Here is a 23410-nt window from a genome sequence, read left to right on the forward strand (position 1 = left end):
GTAACTCGGTCCTTTGTGTAGATCCACAAAAACAAAAAAAAAAAAAACAAAAAAAGTCTAACGGTGACAAATTGCACGATCGTGCTAGCTAATTCACATCACTCGAACGTGAAATTACACGTCCGAAGAGTTTCTCACGGAGCAATGCCAAGACAGGGCCTGTTGTTTTGTTTGTGGCTACTTATGTCCTTATGTTGAAAGCATATATTATGTGGCTGTCACGATCAGAATATTTTGACTTTCTGAATGGTTCTTCAGTTCTATAATTGTCCACATGGTTATTTTAATTGAGCGGTAATGCGTTTTTTTTTTTTTTTTTTTTTTTTATTTTTCTTTAAATTACAGAGATTTTAAAGCGTTTATCAGAACTTGGAATAAATATTAGCAAGCAAGGTTGGCCGTGGAGTTGATTGAATGAAAAAAAGCGGGCAAAATTCCAATTTAGGGTTTGTTGTCAAAATGGCGTCACAAGAAGGACAAAACAAATTATGAGCGATCGTTGTCAGGCTGCTCAAATAAATGGTCGGAAAATGAGATCTAGAAAAACATCAAATTTGATATCTGGGGCGTTGTCTTCATTCGCGAACGAAATTATAAGGTGCCCGAATCGATGATGGAATGAAACAAATTAGATAGAAAGCGCTTCGCGTTCCATCCATGCTAGCTGTGCATGGTCCGGTAATGATCCGCAAAAATGGATGCAATATTAATGAAAGATCTTCTTGCGTGCATTACATGATCCAGATTTTGCATTTTCGTATTCTCGTTTGTTTCGATTGTTTGGAGCGTACAAGTGTCTCCCAAAATCACTAAACAACAAAATAAAATACACGTTACATTTGAGGGAATAAATGAAAATTGTTTTCTTGGTTTTTTTTTTTTTTTTGTTTCAAATTTTTCCCTACGAATGCATGCATTGACTTAACATATAAATTGTGCATATTTAATGTACTTTCTCGCGTGAATTGAAGTGCAAACCTGTTATCTGGAAAGTACTGCATATATACGAGATACACTTAACTTGAAAAAAAAAAAAAAAAAAAAATCAAAATCTTCTATTCTACTTTTATAGTGGTTTCAGCAAAAACTTGACGATAACGTTGCCTCACCACGTCTCACCAACCACTACTACACCAAGTACATATTGCGATTTGCAACATGTTTTTTCGATCAATGTTACACAAGCGGCACATACCGACATGCTGTAGACATAAGGAAAAGTCAAGGTTAACTGTTGTTATATTGTGTGAGAATTTTGAGAAATATTTTCCAATTGCACTCCACCAAAGTAATGGAAATGGAAATGCTGGGCATTCGTGTTTGTGAAAAATTTACCAAAAGTTTCTTTTGTATTGTTTTAAGACCCTATTGTTATTATCATAGGTAGCTGGGCATTTTTTCAATTGCTTCAAACTCGAACTACACTACTGCTAGTAGCTGCTGGTGTTGCTTAAATGATTCTAATTAATCTACACAACATGCAATTGCAATAATATTCACGCATATTTATAATAGATTTTCACTTTTGAAATTCATTCATATTGTGTGTGTGTTGTTTCAATTGCTTCATCATTAGACTTTTTGTTCGCGTTTTTGATGCTGTTCTTGTTGCTGTTATTGCTGTCGTCGTTGTTTTTTTTTTTTTTTTTTTGCCTTTTTTCTATGTTAATTATGTACAACATGAAAATTGAATGATTTGTATATTTCAGTTAATTAGTTTCTGTCAAGCACATGATATAGGTATATATGCATCGGGATGTGGTGTTTATTTACGTAATGATGGCAAGAACCATGTAAAACATACTACAGCTGAATGGAAAATATTATTATTATTATTTTTTTTATTTTTTTATTTTTTTTTGCTTTCCTAAGCTTTAGCTCGCATTCTTACCCACCCTTATGCAGTCTTGTTAAAGAAATTCACGTTGAGGTGCTGTACTTGTCGATGTTTGTCTAATTAGAAGTACATGTTTCTGGCATTACGTTTAACTTGTTCATTAATATCGGAGTATAGTCACTCACATAGAGGAAGAAACATTTTTTTTCTTCTACAAATTCTTGCAATAATCCAAAAAAGTAAATTAATTTTTTTTAATTATATAAGTATTACAAATTGTTTATTGACAAAACTTTATTTAAAGTTAAATTAGAGGTAAGAAGAACAACACGGTGATGAGTTGCAATGAAAATTTCTTTTACTTATTTGCCACAAAGTTAGTTTTAAAGTTTATTTAAAAGGCAATAATGCATCCTGAGGTATTCTCAAGTCACGGCTTAGCTAATTTATATTGATTAGATTCTGCAGCGACGCTTCCAACTTAAACAACTTTACTTAGATTCTATACCAGAATCGATAGACTATTTGCCTGCATATTAAACATTGATTACATAGAGGTGTGCGGAAAAGAATATAAGAAGCTGTACTTTTCCTGTTCAATTTGAGTGAAAGTGCTGGTGAATCTTGTCGGACGATGCAACCTTGATATATCGCCCAGGCCAAGACGTAACTATTAGTGTCGTGGCTGTAAAACCGCGTGCCTATGGTGCCGGCGGAACAGAAGATCTGAGAGCATGATTTTTCATCATGAACACACTTGTGCTACATTTCCGACTTGTATGCTAGATATTGCTACTTTTTAATTCACATTGACTGCGTCATTTGACTGTTATTGCCAGAAGGAAGGAAAGAGAGAGAGAGAGAGAGAGAGAGAGAGAGAGAGAGAGAGAGAGAGAGAGAGAGAGAGAGATAGAGAGAGAGAGATAGAGAGATAGATAGATAGATAGAGAGAGAGAGAGAGAGAGAGAGAGAGAGAGAGGTAGAGAGAGGTAGAGAGAGAGAGAGGTTCTACCCATCGTAGAACCCATAACATATATATGTATATATGATTACTGAGCGTTATTACCGACAAAAATTATTGTAGCCGTTGCTGCCCATCTTTCTGCGAGTCTGGGTAAATCAATGGTAAATAAAATTTAAAACTTTGGCAGGAAAAAATCAACTTTGCCACAAATTTCTACTTCCTCAAGATGTTGCCGATAATGGTTTACTTTGTTTTGTGGATTCTAAACTTTATTTAATTTGCTAAGTCTTTCACAGGTTAAAAGCAACGACCAATCATTAAAGATCCTACGCATCATTCCCTCAAGTTCCATGACATTTCAAAACAATGCGTTATAGCGAAAGCGATCGAAGATATGTTCAGATTCGAACTATTTTCGATAGCGTTCGTTTCTACATCACAATAAATGAATGTTGCAACTTTTTTCAAAATATGTTAAAAACTGCTGTCTGCAGCTTAAAGACAAACGAAAAAGGCGATCAAGCAGACGAAAAAGCTTACATAAGTTCAGAAAGTGATTGTGAATTAATCGGCACAATAAAAGACGGGTCCTTCTACGTATTGTGTGTATCCGCACAAATTTAATTTGCCCTTATCGATCATCACAAGTGATGTATGGTAGAAAGAGTAAGTAAAAATAGCTTCAAGCTTCAAAAATATATATATTCGGTAAAAGCTTAAAAGGGTTTTTGAAAAATTTCGAAATGTATTAGTTTTAAAATTAGCTAAGTTTGACATATTAAAATTTGCATTTTAAATGCAATAAAACGACATTTGGACATATATAGTAACGCCCCGCTTTAGATTGACTGGTCGGTCGATTAAAGAATTTTCAAAATTCGAAAATCGAAAAAAGAAAAGCTTAAAAAAGCTAGTGATTTTACTTTTTTTTTTTGATAACTTAAACGATATGCGCTACATCTAATTTACTGTTATGACCCATATATACACACATACAAATGAAATTAATATAAACTAAATGTCGTTTGCAGTTGTTTTTTCGTGTGGCGCATACATCAAGCAAATAAGATGTTGTGCATTACGAGAAATATGAAATTTATGGCGACCTTTTAAGCCGGTATTCTTCGACATCACTCACTTAGATGAGAGTTAATTGTACTATTTACGGATATGTGAAAAGCTTATAGCTTCTGATTTTGATGGAGTCAAATCCAGAGTTTGTTTTCACTCTTGCTAGAGAGATCGGAACTAAGCCGAGTACATTTGAAAGCATTTTTGATGTTTCAAAATTCAGACTTATGCATACAAGGGTATGATTTCATAATTGTTTTGCATCGAGCGTTTAGAGATATTGTTGAGATTGCAATGGAAATAAATTACAAGTGCCCCGTTGCAAAGTTTTAAGTTATTTTGTAATCTGCTAAAACACACACACACACACACACACACGCATACACGCACACAATACACACAGCCACACATAGAATTGTTAAGGCAAATAAGTACATCCAAATTTATTTTCTATTTTTTTTTTTTTTTTTCTGTGAATGTAGAAATTTATTAGGCACCTCATCAAAATTTAATTAAAACTAAAAATTGTTGGTTTTAGAACAAAATTGTATACGCGTTATGTAAGTATGAATGTATGTCGGTCTGTCGCATTAATTTTGCTGTTTCATATTTATCTAAATGTACATCGACAGGTGGATTTACGACGACATCCGAGGCAAACACATGCATACATATGCATACCTACACGTACTTTTATAATGTAAACTGCGATCGATAGGCCTGAAAATTTCGGTGATGGCAGGGGGGAAGGGGAAAAAAAAGAAGAAGAGTGTTGTTATCCTACAAAATCCATGTAGAACTGGTTTACTTTAATGTGTTTGTGCAAAGTTCGTCACGGGACAATATTGTTTGTGCCCCGTTGAGAGATGCCGTTGCCCTGCACTCGGTGTATACGAATGTACACACACAAACACAGAGAGCGAGAGCGAGAGCGAGAGAGAGAGAGAGAGAGAGAAAGAAAGACAGAAAGAAAGAAAGAAAGAAAGAAAGAGAGAGAGAGAGAGAGAGAAGAAAAAAGAGAGAGAGAGAGAAATGAACACACTATCATGCACTTAATGCAGGGAAAATGCAATCGCACATAATATTATACGAAGCATGAAAATTGGCAAAACAACATAAAATACATTTTAGAAAAATTGTACAAGAGACGACAGCAACAACGGCGACCGTGTTACAATGAAATAGAAAAAAAGGGACTTTTTCTTTCAGTTTTCTAGTTTGAGATTGACGGCGAGGTCTTCGGTTAGCATAATTGTGCTTTTTGGCATAAACTCAAGAAAATCTGAGGGTAAAAATATCGTCATATATAAATAAATAAAATAAATAAATTGCAATCCTAATGAGAAACAAAAGTACCCACTTTTTCGGTTTTTGCATTTATTGTTTTTGTTATTGTTGCTGTTATTTTAACGAGCGGCGTAAATTTTTTCTGCTTTTCTGGTTCTTGTTTTGTGTCTGAAAATCTAAAATATATTTGTTGTAAATTTGTTAATTTCAGATAATAGTGACTAATGCCTGCCGACCGAAATGCCAATGGACACATAAAAATTTCTACTAATAACAAAAATCTTTCATATACGCGTATCCGTAATGAATTTTTTTTTTTTTTTCACAAAATCTATTATAGCATGCAATTTTTAATAATCTTTAACTGAGTTAAGCGAGCGACTCGTTATCAGCTAAACATTTATGTTAAAATATTAAATATTTTATATTTGTTTTTATTTTCTAGAATTAAAATAAAAATAAAAGAAAAAAATGCCTATAAATGAATTACAAATACAAACCCTATAGCTTATATTGTGCTCTCTATTCTCCTCTAGATAAAGAATTGCTTTATTTTTAGGGAAATAGTCTATCTAGTCTATCTTGGATTGAACTAGGGCTGTAAGGAAGCAAAAAATTGAAGCGTCTGGTCTCTCTTTGCATTGTTAAATGACATCCAAATTTTATGTGTTTTACTTAATACACAGTGTTAGGTGGTGAGATACGTTTCTCCTTCATTTAAAGTCCAAAATCATCAAAATGTTAAAATGCGGCTAACAGTAGTCATAAGTCATAAATAATAATAATAATATTAAGATGAGTGAAAAAAAAAAAAGAAAAGGATTTGAGACGAATTTTGGTTGCTTTCAGCTCAGCTACTAGCTATAGTCGTTTTTCTTTTAGAATGACTTCCGTTTACGTTATTCTTTCACACCGCGTATCATTTTGCGAGCTTATCAACTTTTTTTACTTTTACACTTTTCAAAGATGGAAAATGAAATAAACGGGAAAAGTACAAGTGTAATTAAATCTTCGAACGCTCATGTATCTCAATGAACAGTTGATTAAAATTTGGTTTCACTTGAGACACACGACAATCATTATGCTTGAAGCATTTGCAAGCGGAATACGAATTGTGAGCGATATGTGTTGCAATTTTGTTGCAGACTTCACATGACATTGAGAGATTATACGAAAGTTTTTTTTCATTTCAACATAACCTCGAGATTGGTGTAATGAAATTTGACTTGCTAATCGAATACATTTGAGAAGTACTTTGGGTAAACGACATCCATTGAATTGATTCTGAACGATCTCATGATTACTCTAAGAAAGCAAAAATAACTTTAATTTTTTAAGGAATCTTATCTTTTATATCCAGTCGATATTTTCTTAGTTTGACGTCTGGTTCCTAGCATGTGACAAAGTTCGCAAAGATCGTGGTGAGATTGATTCGTCATGATATTATCGAAGCATATTGCGTTAGATTATTGGAATTTTAAAGCACATTAATTTAAATGATCGTACTTTGATTCAATTTCGAATTTTTTTTGATTGATAAAAGTGAATTATATAACTGTACTTACATGCGAGTCAGTATTGTTCTCGAGTTTCAACTGCAGGCCCGTCGTGTCGCAGTGAAACTCACTTGAGCAGAGGATTATTACAGTTGGAGTGGGCAAATAGGAGTGGTTATAGAGGCTACATTATTCTAGGAGGCTGTACATCGTTTCGTCACGAAAGCACACATACACACACACATACGCACGCACACACAATAGATGAAAGAAAGATTCGGGGGAGCTCTTTCATGCCTTGGTAAGGCCTGAAAAGTTCGTTTCTCGTAAATGGGCTCATTATTTGGTGTACAGAGTGAGAAAAGAGGACTGGTTGTAGAGTCTATAGGGGACTCTACCGTTTCATCACGAACGCAGCACAGTAGCCGAATGAAAGACTCAGGCGTCTTGATAAGACCTGAAAAGGTTGTTTCTCGTAGAGTCATGGTTCTAAAGTGTTGGTCAGAGATCAACTCTGCCTGTGCAACAAAGCTTACCGTTTCTTCGAAGATCCGACTTGACAAAAATTCTATATTAAAGACATCTTTTTTTTTCTTTTTTTTTTTTTTTTGATAGAAACATGAAATTATACCATTATTATAACAATAACCTCCTGGTTCCGTTTATAAGAAGAAAAAAAACCTCTTTTAAAAGTTTGCGCACGATAAATGCTTATATTATATATCATAAGAGTTTTATTTCGAGGAGACTCGACTTATGCATAAAACATAAACCAATTACCTGACCATTAATGAAATGATAATTAGTATTTAGGAATATGAACTCTTCCACAGATCCCAAGTCAATACGAATGAAATGTGTATCGTTAAGGTTTAACGGGAGAAGTTTGTAAATTTCATCACACTTACCTTTCCTTGCATAATCAGCCTTATTGTTAATGTGACCGATGGATCTTCGTGTTTCATTGGCGTACTTGTGTTATTGTCTTCCATTTTCTTTCTATTTTTATTCCCGTTGGTTGTTGTGGGTGGTGGTTGTATAGTTGTAGTTATTATGTATACGAATTTAAATAAATTTAAAGAATAATATACCGTCGTTTCCTTCTACTGCTTCTTCTTTTTCTTCTTCTTCTTCTTCGTCTTCTTTTTGTTTATGTTTTGTTATGCTCTCTATTTTCACTTAAATCTTGTATAAAATTGTTTTCCTTCTATTGTAGATTGTCTTTGTCGTTATTATTGTTATTATTATTTAATTTAGTTTATTTATTTTTAATTTAATATTTTCAGCTTTTGTTTTCTTTTTTGTTTTTTTTTTTTTTTAAACAATTTTACTTTTACATTTATGTTTACATGTATTTAAGTATTTTCAACAATGTATATAATTTTGTATATATTCGTATGCGTGTGTATGTGTGTATATAATCGAGCAAGAGCGAAAGATATTGATTGAGATTAAGTTAATAGATTTGTTGTTGCTGTTGTTGTTGCTGTTGTAATTTTTTAAATAATATAACAATCATATATTATTAATAATAATTAATTGTTGTTGTTTTTTTTTTTTTTTTTTTTTGTTTGTTTGTTTGTTGGTGGTGGTGGTGTCTTTTATCGTTTAATTTAAGCTCCTCTGGTGAAATTTGATAAAGTTTATTTTTTTTAAGTTTATTATAATTATTAATCTTTTTAAACTTATTTCTTATTAGCTTTGTTTTTTTTTTTTGTTTTTTTTTTGTTTTTTTTTTTTGTTTTTTTAATTCAATTTTAAGTGAAAACGCGGAAGAGTTTCTATTGTTCCCGTTGTTTTATATACTTTTTATTTAATTTAATTTAATTGTTTTTCTTTTTCTTTAATTTCTAAATTTTTTTTTTTTTTTTTTTTTTCTTTATTAACCGCACTGATGTTTTCCATCAAAAGAAATTAAAAGCAATCATTATTCCATGAGCATGGATTGATTTATATATAAGCGTCGTTTTTAGTACCGGATTTATCACTGGTCACACCAATAACAGCGTTGCAGGTTTAGATTGTTTTGAACGTTTGTGAGTTGAACGGTGCACAAATTTCTCTTTGAATACGAAAGTCTTTAACTTTTCTTAGTTGTAATTTCTTTTCGTAGCCTTGAAAATATTTCTTATTCAATTTATATGGCGGACATATATCATACGCTGTAACGAGACAAAGGCAAAAAAATCTATGAAATAAAACATAATTAATTGTAATTATAAATGGCATCTCAGTACACATATAATATAATGATTATCGAAATAAATTTTCCTAAAAAAGAAAAAAAATAAATAAATGAATAAATTTTATGCAGTTTCGAACGAATTTTTGAATACCCTTCAAATAATAATTACATTTCGAAATTAACGAAAACATTTCGCATAAAATAAATTTATAAAATAAAACGTTCAGGTCAGCGCAAACGTCTTACTAAATAGTATCATTGTTGTTACACATATATAAATAAAGACAGCACACGTATCCGCCTCCTATTTGGACGATATATACTCGGCCCTATGTAAACTATTGCTATATATATATGTATGTATATATGTCTTAAATATGTAAGTATAAAAACGACCATATTTAGAATAATTGTTTGGAAGCATTTAATTGTTACTACTTTCGACGAACATTTGGACCCATGTATATGACGAAGACCGTACTTGGAATATACTTGCTTTGAAGTTTTTAATTTTTAGTATTTTTCGACGAACCCATTATTAATTGCGAGGAACACAATTTTTGACATGAGGCAAAATTTCGAGTCCGCTAACGGATTTGCATTCCGATGATCAAACCGATGGCATCCATCTATCGATTCTGTCTTTCTTAATCACTTAAGGGTCTGTATGTAAGTAGCTTACATTTGTAAGCGTTATAAACTTTTGACAAACTTAACATATTTTTCCATCATTCACATATATATGTAATAAATACATATATATATATATATATATATATTAAAACAAGACAAGAAATTTCGCAAATTTATGAAAAAATTGCTACAGATTTCTTCAAACTAACAAAGAATTATACACTTTGCCGGCGAGCTTTCAATTATTTTCTCTTTTAACACACATTTATAAGAAATTTCTCATTAAAGCTGAAAGATTCGTTAATTGTATACATATAACGTTTCCGTTTTTTTTTTTTTTTTTTTTCATTTTTTGTCTTTTGTTTAATTGTATACCTGAGTCACAAAATACTGTCACTTAATGAAAATGTGGTCGCCACATTACGATAAATTTGGGAACAGTTAATCTTAAGGTTACGTTTGATTTCCGTAGGGTGTTAAAAAATATGCAAAGCGTGTTAACGGCTTCATTCAGTCGATTGCAATAAATGACCGGCAGACCGAAGCAAGCGTTATCTTCGAAATCTGACTTACTGCCCTGTACTTACTTAGGGCGGATCTCCATCCGTGCATAACGCGTACCACCTTTGGAGAGATCCGTGTAATAAAATATCGAATTATTTAATACACTGCCTTCTAGGTACCTATAAACATGCACAATATATAATTGGAAAATAGGATGCTATCGTTAGTGTACGATGCATTTTGTGTACGGTAAGCATTCCAAATTATTTATTATTTTTATGTAATTCAAGGATTAGTAGTCAAGCCTATCTTCACGACAAGGACTGTAAAATTTCAAATAAGGTTGGTGCAATCGTGCTTATAGCCCACAGCTTATTGCTCTAATGAAAGGCAATTTTATAAAATATATTTTAATTCTGATCGAACTCCAGTGCGTATTTGAGTCACATTTGAATTGTGAACTGAAATGTTTTGATTATGTCATACTGCATTTACAAATGTCATTACTTGTACTTGACTTTGGATTAACTATTAACACTAAAAAAAAGTATTGGTGAATTTGGAATTAGTCATCAGTCATATCTTAAAATCAACCCTTTTCACAAAAAGTATGTTACCTTTACAAACGATGTGACTTACAGACACACAGCACATTATTACGTTGCGCTTCGAAATGTGCGCATTATAAATCAACGTTTGTACGAAATTTACGTGTGGAGGCAAACTCTAACTTGCATCCAGTCATATAGCAATTACTATAAAACTTTCCACTGCACATGTACCACTAGGAAATATCTTTACACTGTTTGATGCAGGCACTTGTGATTCGTTGGCAAGAACACACAGTCAGCCCGTGAAGAACACGAGACGTTTAAGACATTCCGAGAATTTTAAAAAAATAATGAGCGAAAATTTATTGAAACAACATATCCAATTTTGACAATTGATGAACAGTTAGCTCTATATCGTGAAAGCGTATCTCTTTTAGGACTTGTACAATCGAAATCGGACAAAAACGCGTTCAAAATTCTTTTAGATATGCGACAGTAACAACAATTAGTTGTAGGAAGGAATCCTCTATCTTGGACATCGAGTGGCACAATTGAGTACAAAGTTCGTTATAGAGGTCGCGTTAAAGAGTCGTGCACGGCATTTCAGAACAACGATCGTGATATCATATTTGAAAATTCCTCCACGAGTTATGAACTGTGCAATTTATTGAAAATGTGGTTGGAAAAATTAGAGATATACTTTGCGCCCTCGTTTATACCGCACCGACAACAGCCACAAGTGGAAAGCCATATATTAGTTTGGGGAAAAAGAAATCCATTATTTTTATATGAACTTGTTTGATCGATACTTTACGAGAAGTCTATCAGTGCAGCCATCTACCGAAAAAATAATGGATTTCTTTTTCCCCAAACTAATATTAGTTTTTAGAAAAAACATTACGTTAGTAAACTGTGTGCCACAAAAAAAATAGAAATAAATAAATGAGGCCGTCCTGTAATCATCAATATTACACCAATCACCAATATTACACCAACAAAAACAAATATGAACTTGATACAGGAGCTGATGTTTTAAGACCAAACGGCACATTCATTGCCTTCAAGATGTAAAGCCATTATTTGACGCAAAAGTCATTGGGTTGAATATCTATACAAATTGGAATCGTTTGAAGTCGAACCTGCGAGGCACGTTATGCTTAAAAAGTTTGATTCGGAATACACATACAGCGCTGCAGCACTCAATACTTGAGTGAATGAGTATACTATCGCAGGCATAAATAAACTGCTTGACCACGCACCCACGCCAGCATTTGGCGTCGTTTTGACATGCGTCCATTCGAAAAAGTGGTGTCGCAACTTATTCGAAGAAAATGTACGCACCGGACATTCGAAAAATGATTATCGTATGCAGAATATATGTTTTGTTTGTTATATATTTTTGAAATCAAATAAACAAAGAAAATTATATCCGGACGCGTTCGTCTTTTATATTCGTCACCGCTTAATACTAATCAACCGCATATAATAGACTTCTTCCTGGATGCTGGGAACGTTTCGATAATAAAAATGAAATTTCACCCTTTTTGTAGTATTAAGTAGGCGTGGCTTATTTTTTGGTTTGTGTACAACTGCTGCAAGACAACCCATAGACTATAAATGCCAATTTTTATCGTTGTGTCTCTTGTGAGAAGTTACCTTAGGTTATATTGTACTTTGGTCGTGTCTCTCTCTAGAAGCCGATTGCTGCGTTTGTGTGAACACGAAAATGTTTATTATAGACATCATATAAACAAACGGACAGATGAACAAGCTCTGGATATTGCAAACATTTTGACGCAATGAACATACACCTCATCCTTCAGTAAGAGGTATAGCTATATATGGCCTGGGTATAATATTTTATGTTTGGATATATAGCACGTTTGAAGAAGTAAAGGAATTTCGAAGTAAAAACACAAACAATAGTATGGGTGAGGTGTGAAAAACAGACCACCATCTTCCAAGTTGATTTCTATTTTAGGCCAGTATTCATCATGATATATTAAACGGTAAACCTAATCTTTGTCTTTTCATAAGAATCTTTATACCCAGTGGAATACACAAAATAGACTTACTACATAATCCAAGGGGTTATGTAAAATTACTAATATGGACCAATCCTGACTGTGAAATATTAAAAGATAAGATAACGGCTTACTTTTCGTAGGAGCAGTTTATGAAAGTGTAAAACATTGACTCATAATGGGCCTATTATTTAGCTTAGTCCTTTTTCATATGACGCTGTGCTTTAAAGTAAGGCATTTTATGCAGGGAATGGTCGTAAAAATGATTCGATTGAATTCATCTTCAATAGGCTTGCGTCCCTGGAACAAAAATCACCAAAACAAATTTAGGTTAAACACGAAAATAGATGGAAAGCCATGCATAAATCGATTTAGGATATGATTCCGAATATATAATAAAAACTTGGTCCATCTTAAGCCTTGCCAGGTCTTACATACATATCCTGTCGCAAAAAAAAAAAAGCCAGGGTACAAAAATATGAAAAATTATCGGCCTTTGGGAACTGATCATGAATTTATTAAACTTACTGTTAAGCTTACTGTATAACTGCAATACATTATCCGTTTTACTTTGATGATATTTACATTTCTAATACTAAGATTATCTAAAAAAATATTGGTTTTCTTACGTCTGCACGGTCTCGCTCTTTTCGTTTTCTTTTTTTTCCTTTCTCTCAAAAGTTGAAGAAGTGAAACGCAATGAAAGAAATGTTGTACAGGATATAAAAGAGATCGCGTTTCTGACGCGCTCTTCTGTTTTAATCGTTGAAAAGGATATCCTTGCTGCTCACCTATACTAATACTTAGTATACTTGTAATTTGGCGTTAAGTGATTATAAAAGATTTTCTTTTTTTAATTTAAGTTTAGCTAACGTATATTAGTGTAGGTACTCAAGACCTGAAGTCGCGTAAAGTTTTTGTCCATTGCTTTTTGTGAGCGCCTAAAGTCTGGCCGATATTACTTGAACACTATTTGGATGATATTTATATATCGACTACGCGCACAGCACATATGTATATTATATTTGGAAAGCGCACAATAACAAAAATTTTTTAAACGAAATACTTTGTTTTCCTTTACTAATAACTTAAGCTTTAATAAGAGTAAGGCGTTAAGAAAGAAAAAATTTTCTTTTGTATTCTCAGAAATGCTCACATGAATATTTCAAGATAGCATGCAATGAATTTTTTTTTTTTTTTTTTTCTTTGCTTTTTTTACTTTTACAACAATAACGAATTATGTGAAACTTTACACAAAGTATGTGCCAAACAACAAAAACGACAAGAACAACATGCTATGCATGCATGTACATATCACCTTCAAATGAACTGATGAATGATGGTGGGATGGTAAAACAGAAAAAAAATATACACACGAGATGTGTTTCGCATGTGAAGACATGTTAAGCTTATTCAGTTACAACAACCGAAAGAGAATACTTTCAGATACATTTAGAAAAAAAAAAAAAGTAGAAAAACCACGAATAGAAAATTTTACATTAATAGTGTTCAAGAAAAAGAAATAAAGAAATAAAGAAAAAAAAAAAAAAAAAAAAATGAGTCCGCTACTAACTACAACAAACCGCAATTGCCTTATTAATAAGAAACAGCAGAAATTTTTGAAAACCATCCATGTTGTGTATATTTTCTTTTAATTGTATATAAAAAAAAAAAAAAATAAAAAAAAAAAAGAAAAGAAAATCGCAACAATGCAATGAAAATGAAGGAAGAAAGCTGTTTGTTATATTGTATATTCTACAGCAACAATATTTTATACAAAATCCTTTTCAAACGAGAGCAACACATGCAAGATTGCAATGACGCGCTGCTACAAGTTCTTAATTTACTTCATTACACATACACTATTCAAAAAGTAATGGTTAATTAGTACATAAATTGAATTTTGTTCTCTCATATGTGGTGGTGGTATCCATTAAACATTTCGAAAATCAGAGAGAAAAATTACATTTCGCTTCGGCCGAGCTTTTTAATATCGGATGCTAGATTGCATCGAAACGTGAAAACTTTTCCTATATGCATTGAATGGTTTCGTTTTAATCATTGTTACTATATATGCATAAAGCGTTATTTATTTCATCCGTTTATGTATAAAGTTTAACGTAAACTTTTCACAATGAATATATGAAAATATGAAAACATGATTGCAACTAACGCGTAAGTATCGCGCATACGATATGCGCGTATATCGTATTACAAAGGCTAATCTAATATCGGATTTTTATTTGTCGATTTTCCTTTACTATGTACATTGCATTCATTCATCTAATTGTCTTTGTTAATACCACCAACCACTGGTATATCCTTGATCAGCATAAAATTTTGAATTAATTAATTAATTTCTGTCTGTTTGTATGATGTATGCTGTTGACACTCTCCTGATCGCAAAAGTGAAGATACTTCGATTTCAAATTTTGTAGAAAAGTTGGAAATTTTTGCACGCAGATTGGTATTTGTTGGAAAATGGGTCAAATTGGTCGGAGAGCACAAGCTCGCAGTGAAGCCTAAGCTGAACGCAACTCCATATATATAGTTTATGATAAAATCTTACTAATAAGTCAAATAAAGAGTCCTGCCGGTTTTCTGCGGGATTTCAAGATCCTTTTCGTAGACTGCTCTTTTCAAGTAATTCCAAACTGTCCTGTGGTTGGTGTGTATTGCCTTCTTTCATTCTTGACAGCTTACGTGAGGGTCTTGCCCCGCCAATTGCAAAAACTTCATCGAATTTTTTGACCAGAGAGACGAACGGAATCGAGCAAACCACTTTAAGAATTTTCCGGTATGTTTTACCTTTTTTTCTTTTTTTTTTTTTTTTTTTTGTAATAAAAAATCATCACATAGCGCATTTCTTAAGATAAACTCGGTAAAACTCGGTATAAAAAAGTTCTTATCGGTCAGCTGACCTAGCCGCAGTCGGCAAAATATTTTGCAAAACTTCTGTATTGCTTTGAAGTGGAGGGGATTATAAAAATTCGTCTTATAAGCCGGAAATAAACTTCTTGGCTTCTTTTTTTTTTGTTAAGGTGATAATATTAAGTCGCCCATTAATAGTATCGTTCATCTTGAGATAGTTGGAAGGTCTGACATGAAACAGGCCATCAGCCGTTTACTTGATTTTAAAAATTGATGTATGGCAAACTATTTTAGTGCACCTTCTTTTTGATAAGCCGTCAGAATTCACAAGAAAGGATGAGCAGATAAAGATTGTAATAATAAGGATAATTAGTGCATACCTGCATACATCCAAACACTATTAAGGCACTATTCACTTCTGCACATAGTCAACTTACGTTTTGCCATATTTCAGTTTGGATTTCGACTCGCTCTTTTTCTTATTCGTCAAAGTCCATCAATCAATTGCCTATTATTTGCAGAAACAAAAAAGTGCATGAAGGGGAAAAAATAATGAGTAAATGAATTCACATAAAATGAACCTAATTAAGGAACATTTCATAAGTATCTATGACAGTAAGTATGCCCTAGTTTTTATGATAATTCTAAGAGGATGTGAATATAATTAATTCGTTGTTCTACTTACCATAAGAAAATGTAGGCACACTACACTGCACATAAGGCATATTCTTTTGGCATTTTTATTGGAATTTTCAATGTTTTACTCAATGAGAAGCAAAAGATTACGACCTGGGACGGCTCAAGCGAATTTATGCTAATATCGATTATATTCATTCAAATCTGACCTATTCTGACTCTCATTTATTTTAAAAACTTAAAAAATTCCTACGATGCTCGCTTTTATGCCAACTATTGCAAAAGAAGCGCCAGTTGAGTCTGGTGGTGCTCTAAACGAAAATCACTTGGGAATGTAAAATGAATCGTTTTGCACTCCCGACCAAAGAATGTATGTCAATTCATTAATACCCGTGGCTTAACGTTTAGGGGCGCGTAGCTTCTCAATATCATGATTGTTTTCAATATCATTTAAAAATGCGCTGCGCGAATGGCCTCAACCGATCTACGCGTGCCATCATCATCATCAACTTAGCGGGAAAAATAGCGCGAAGTGGAGTTTCAAACGGATAGCATTGTTGTCGTCTATTTGGCTTGGTTTGGCGAGCAGAATACAAGGGAGACTAACCCTATTTTCGAGACAAATTTCTTAATTTACAAGCGTGACTTTAAAGATTGAAACACAATCGATCAGATACACTTAAATCGCTTTTCAATATTATTCTAAAAATGCAAAGAATTATATAATTTTTTTCAAGGTCTCTATGCCTTACAAATAGTTGACAAAGTCAATCTTAAAATTCTCTCTCTCTCTCTCTCTTTCTCTCTCTCGCTTTCTCTCCTATGCGGATATATATGATATGAAAAATCAAATTAATTTTTTCTTTTTCATGTTTCATGAAACGAAAGCATTGCGCGCACATACGCAAAAGTAACGATTGTACGCATTTATTTATATTTTCATTTACGTACTTATCTCTCTATAAGAGTATTTCTACTAAAGTATGTTGTCCAAGGAATAACTTACATATTTGAATGCAATGCCACGTATCAAATCACTATTTTATTGTTTTGGTTTTAAAAAATAATTCATATTCATAACATCGTCATATGATTGCTAACACTTTGCTATCAATGCTTGAACAATTTTTTTAATATTTAATTTTACTTCTCTTTTTTTTTTCGTATCATAGAAAATGGGACGCAACTAGTATACATAAATCTGTTATAGACGAACGAGCAATATATCAAAGCAAACAATATCTCGCTCACTAATTAGAGGGATTGAGTTTTAGAGTTTGACTTTATTTATCTCGTTTAGTGAACCAATCCTTATTTAACATTTCGATGCCTTTTTTATATAGAAAATTTTATCAAACTCTTAAAATGCGTTTCAGTTGCCCTTTTTTTGACCATATCGTTTCATCCAAACTAGCTTCTCTGAAGCATCATTTTGGAATTTTCAACTAGATAATACTCGCTGAGGGTTAGACTTGAATAATAGTGTCGATGAAGCAGCAATTCCAACTCCAATACAAGCCATTTTACCATTGAAACCATCGACATGTGACACGGGTTCACAGTGCTGTTAGAAAAAAACTTTTTTTTTTCGCACATTTCGAGCTGTTCTTCAATAATAATAATGTTCAAGATTTCATTTCGAATTTTTTGACGTTGGTTGTTTATAGTGTTTGCACAATATTTTGATTGGTCAATATTTTCGATTATGCCGTCTGTACATAAATTGTACCGAAGCCATAAATGTGATTTGGTTTGCTCGCTCATATCCCAAGAAAACTAATATGATTCGATATCCAAAAGAATTTTAGTATTGTCTTCGCAAGTGTCAAGAATATTTCTTATTTCGCTAGACATTATGTTCTATGAAACTCAGCGTAAAAGCTAGGATTTAAAATGAAAGTCATCCTACTTGAGCATTATGTACGAAATGCATGTCAACGACTAGAAAAGAAGAGAAGTATGCAAGGACATTATGTATGATTCGCTGTATTTTTGACGATATCTATATAGCGTACAGATTGGCCACTGTAAAGGAACATTTGTTTTCTATTTTAGTTCCTTAACTATTGAGATAGATCTCCTAGTTCAAACATCTAAACATTACCCACATGTCACAAGAGAACCACTATATTACCGCATCCTTCAGCAGTGGTTATAATAGTTTCAAGAATTCTTATATATATATATATTATAAAAAATAAATGCATAAATACAGGAAGATATCCATGCATGCATGCATACATATAAATGCCATAGTATATATGTGTGCATTATAATTTGTAACAAATCCCCTGATAAACCTTGATTTGCACATTTATGAACATCTGCCTGTACATGCACTTATGTATTACTATGTATATATATACGTCATACCTATATCGCTCACGAATAGATATGTTTGTACACATTAGATGTAAAACTGACATTTTATTGTTCACTTAAAATACTTGCTTCAACTACGTAGAGGCAAAATAAGTAAGGATTTGTTATGCTTATGGCATTTAAAACTTTATATGAACGTATGTAATAAGCGCTGGGGGAAAGGGCCGGGCCAACAGTCAGGTGAAGGATTATACATTTTTGTGTATTTTACATCTTACTTTGTAATAATATTTGTTGCATCTACATTCATATGTGATAGTGTTATTTCTTTCAACCCCTTTCCTTTCGTGCACATCTTCTAAAAGGATAGAAATGCATTTTCTTTTGGTTCTAATTTTTAGCACCTAAGCAAACATACTTTCTTGATGAGTGCAAAACCTGAGACCATTTTTCATATTTCTATCCGTGCCTGCTTATCAAGTAAAAACTAAATTATTCAAAGCATGAACCATGGGGTTAGCCACATGCTTACCTCACCTTTCTGACAGAATATAGATCGCTTGCGACGAATTTGCGATTTTTTGACTTGTATTCTACATATCATTATAACAAATTTGCACCTTGCCCTGCTCAAGCAGATAACAAATTGTTGGCTGAAGTCACCAATAAATATCTTGTACAACTTCTTTGTCTTGCAATATGAGTCGGAGCGTTCCCATGCTGAAAAATCGATGCACAATTACAGCCGTTATTCGTATCGTAACTCATAACATATTACATTGCAATTCCATACCAATGCAGCTGATATTGCTTACGATGCGTTTAGCTTGTTTCATGGTTCCTTGTTCTATAGCTATCGGAAGTCATTGATTGTTTCGCACTTGTTATGATTTCGCATCATTATCCTTCGAAGTAAACAGACAAAGTAACGCTTCTTAACGTTTGTCTTTGTTTTTCTTGGGCCCCACTACATATAAAATTTATCACGAGTAGTAAGCACTTTAAAAACTGGTTCGTAGTAGCAAGTTGTGTAGAAAAATTGGCAATGGACAGCAAATTGGGTTAATTGACAGAATTAGATTACGTAGGTGCATTTTTTGGACCTTAACCTAGGAAAGTTTAATTTTTAATTTTTTATGACATTTTGGAAGTAAAATAAGTTGACTAAATATGGAGGGCGACAGGATTTGTTTCGGGTATCCTCAGGTATATGCGGGCTTTCTATAAACATATGTCTTTGCATGAAAGTAATGTGTAAAAACGAGTAAATAACTGTACTGGGCGCAGTGGAGTAGGGTATCTAATAGCCGGCCTTGCGCGACTATAATAAGCATATTACGCTTGCTTTTCTTATAGACTTGTGCATACACTCAACAGTTTCGTATTTCGCTAGACTACGTAATCTTTTCAAGAAAGAGAAGAAAATCAAATGCATAGAAATCAGGTTAATAAAAAAGTAAAGTCTTCCCATCAATTATTTAATTGATAAATTCCTACTATATGGTACTATTTGGGAAAATTTTATTCATTATAACAATAGCATTATTAAGTCGGATGAAATTGAAATATATTTTTATGCTAGATAGCGACCGGTTTATGGCATTCGACGTCGAATGCGCACTCGACGCAATAATCCTTTTGGACAATGTTGTTTTGTGACTTTATTCGAGTCGGCTCCTGTCAAGTCGAATGAAGTTTTTTAGTCAAAATAAAACCAGCCTTGTTTTTTTGTAATATCATTTGTGTGTGAATCATAGTAGAAATGCAAATAAATGAAAAGAAGGAAAAAGGAAATAATCAAAAAAAAAAAACAAAGTAAGAACGTCATATACGTCCCATGCTTTTATTTATTGTCATAGAAAAATGACTGAGATAATAGTTATCTTTCACCTTTTACTTCACTAAACCTTTGTCAAAAAAAAGCGAATCGACCATGTCGTGACGTCCATTATAATTAATGTGGAAGTGTGACACACTTAACTTTTCGCACTCAAAACTGCAAATCCTTTGCAGCTATTTGATATCCATTCGGGCGGTATTTTTAAGAAAAAAATTTACCCACAATGTCCTCACGTCCACCACACTTAATTTAGGATTAAAACTTACGTTGTCCCCTTCTACTCTCCAAATGCTTTTATTTGATACCCATTACTTAAGGAAAAAATCGCAGTGTCTACCATCATATCCATTTTAGAATTAATCCATTTTTAGGCAGATAATAAGACTTGATTTGAGCAATGCACAAAATACATTTTAAACATTCTCTCTTGTCTACCTTATGATTAATAATAAGTATAGGGCCTCAAAATAGTCAAAAAAAATAAAAAAAATAAAAATAAATAAATAAAACTTAATCACTTGTAACTTTGTGTGGGCATGGCCGATTTTTTCCACTTTTACACGTAAAGATTAAAGTGTTTCGTAAGGTAAACGTCGAATAGAGTTGCGCTCAGTTTATGCCCCCACTGCGTGCTTCCGCTTCGAACACTTTAGCTCATTTTCAATACCGACCCGGGTGCAAAAACTTCAAATGTTTCTACAAAATTTAAAGTCGATTTTTGCATTTTTACGTCCAGGAGAGTGGCAACAATCTATGTACTTTATAGGGTCCCTCAAGTTTCCTTTCGGGTGTTGCATACATGATAAAAACAACAAAATTAATTTCCAATTATATATGCATATGTATAATAATTAAACTGCCGAACGACTGAACACTTCTTTTTTTTTTTTTTTTTTCTTTAAGACACCAGAAGAGTAAAGAATTGAAAATAATTATTTGCTCTTGACGGCATTTTGGAAATTCCGCCATTAATAGGATTAGGTAGATCATTAATTATATTAATTACGTCGATTTCGTAATTAAATTTCTTGCTTTATTTACCGTTTGAATATATTTTCGAATGAGTTTTCATTTCGCACTGATAAGAATCGTACACATCGTCGACAGTCAGTCATAAGCTCAAATGCAGAAATTACTGTCGCATTTATTTGACGCCGTTAGTTACAAACTGACCCAAGGTTGAATGAGAAGCGCTTATAGAGGGACCGCACCCTAGGGACTTTCATTTTGATAGGCTCAAACTACGATGCAGTTTGATGAGGAATCTGTTATTCGGAAGTCAGATTTAAAATCTATGGTGGTCCGTAGCAAGTGCTAATCGCACCGACAGTTAACAAATTGTTCGGTCAACAATTCCATTCGTCTATAAACGACTGAGTCACCAACTTGAGCAGTTTATTCATATTTCGCATTAATACAAGCGTTTGCTTGCAAGCTCTTGAACGTGACTCTGCTATAGTGCGCTTTGCATATGCACCTATCATTTAACCCGTGCATAAACGATACTCACGTTACGTATTATTGGAGGTTCTATGATTCAAGAAATATCGTATCACTTGATGCAAATTTATTTAAATTGATACTAAATATTAAATGAATCTGAGCTTAGAGGAATTGTTCGCATGTTAGTTAGACGTAAGGATAATAAATTAAAATAGGAATGGCGTTTAAGAAGCGTTATTAATTTTATTGGCTCAAATGATATGAGAGTTTTGCAATTAATAGCTACAGTGTCAGGGTGACAGCAATATCATCATCATCATCATCATCATCATTATCATTTCTGGAAATAATATTCATACACAAGGACATTTTATTTTATTCATATATGTATGGACTTGTTCAATGATAGGTAGTTTGCCTATATATATATATATACGCGCTTACGCACATTCGTGTCGATATTTATATAGGTTATGGACCAGTTCAGTTCAGCTTCAGTTAATTTAATAATATTTACTTATTAATGAATATGTCATATCAACTTCCCTCTAAACGGAGCTTCCCATATAAAAGCACTACACTGTCACAAGCATATCGTTCACTTTGAGCCATATGTTACAATTATTCGTACTGAAAACAAGAGGGCAGTTATATTCTGCCTGAATCGAAATTTTTAATACACAAACTCGCTAAGTTTTTATAAGCGATATTTGACTGCAAGATAAATCGTTCGATGTACAAGCTACATATATTGCTCTACCGTACGATATTTGGGTGCACGTTCGAAGTAAATATCATATCTTCTAGATATCAGTCATATATAGCTTATTTGTATGATATTTGATTACAAGATAAAGCGAACCATCGCATACGAGTTTCCAATCATAGTTTTGCACGGTTCAACAATCGCTTTGTCGGTAATTGTGTGAGCTGACAAATGACCAAATTTATGTACCCGCCCTTATACGGTCGTCCAAAATAACTTTGACATTTTCTAAAGAACTATTTAAACCCCAGCCTAGAGCCTGCTGATCTTCAGAGTAATTTGAAATGAATCCAAGAACTGATTTTGATGATTTTAGAATTCAGTCAGATAAGAGTTGGTTGGGTAATAAAAGTGCCGGAGCCACGTTTGATTTTCTATGGGCAAAGGACTTAAGATACCTAAATGATACATGTGATGGCATATATATTGCGCTGTTCACGAAGATTCCATATGTAATAAGAAGAAGGATAAAGAAAAGAGCTTAGTCGGTTATTTTCGCAATACATGCGATATATTAAATTTCAATTTCCATTATATTTGTTATACAATCGACATAGTTGGAGTTCTACTTACTGGAGCTCGACATTTCGGTGGATTGGTTTGATTTAATCACAAAACTTATATTTTTCAGTTACTTATTTTTTTTTCTTCTCACACCATGCGATTTATTTTAATGTAAAATTGGATCGGTGTACTTCTTTTTGTTGAGTGGAAAAACTCATATCTAGATAAGTTCTAGATAAGTTGCCCATAAATGCTTTAGTTCTGGATTTAAGCGAAAAATTCTATATAGAACTCAACAAAGATGTCAAGTTTTTCTATATATATCCGTAACCTTTCATAAATTTAATATATTCCCCGTATTGTATATATATGTATATATATATATATATATATATACATATATAATTCATGCATGCATGCACGCACGGGCTAACACACACACACACATGTATTGCATGCACATAGCATGCAGAGAG

General features: G+C 32.9%; 1 protein-coding gene across 8 annotated transcripts in view; it reads right to left on the minus strand.

Moving 5' to 3' along the window:
• The window catches only part of LOC119632435 (poly(rC)-binding protein 3), a 36218-nt gene extending 28261 nt beyond the window's left edge, over window positions 1-7957 (minus strand). For all 8 annotated transcript variants that reach the window (XM_038025339.1, XM_038025338.1, XM_038025337.1 and 5 more), the window contains exon 1: window positions 7564-7957. In XM_038025339.1, coding sequence (XP_037881267.1) covers window positions 7564-7647 — 84 coding nt within the window. In that variant the 5' untranslated portion in view covers window positions 7648-7957. The remainder of the gene's footprint in view (window positions 1-7563) is intronic.
• Window positions 7958-23410: the final 15453 nt, after the last annotated feature.

This window comes from Glossina fuscipes, unplaced genomic scaffold (assembly GCF_014805625.2).
Source record: "Glossina fuscipes isolate IAEA_lab_2018 unplaced genomic scaffold, Yale_Gfus_2 1, whole genome shotgun sequence".
Taxonomy (NCBI): Eukaryota; Metazoa; Arthropoda; class Insecta; order Diptera; family Glossinidae; genus Glossina; species Glossina fuscipes.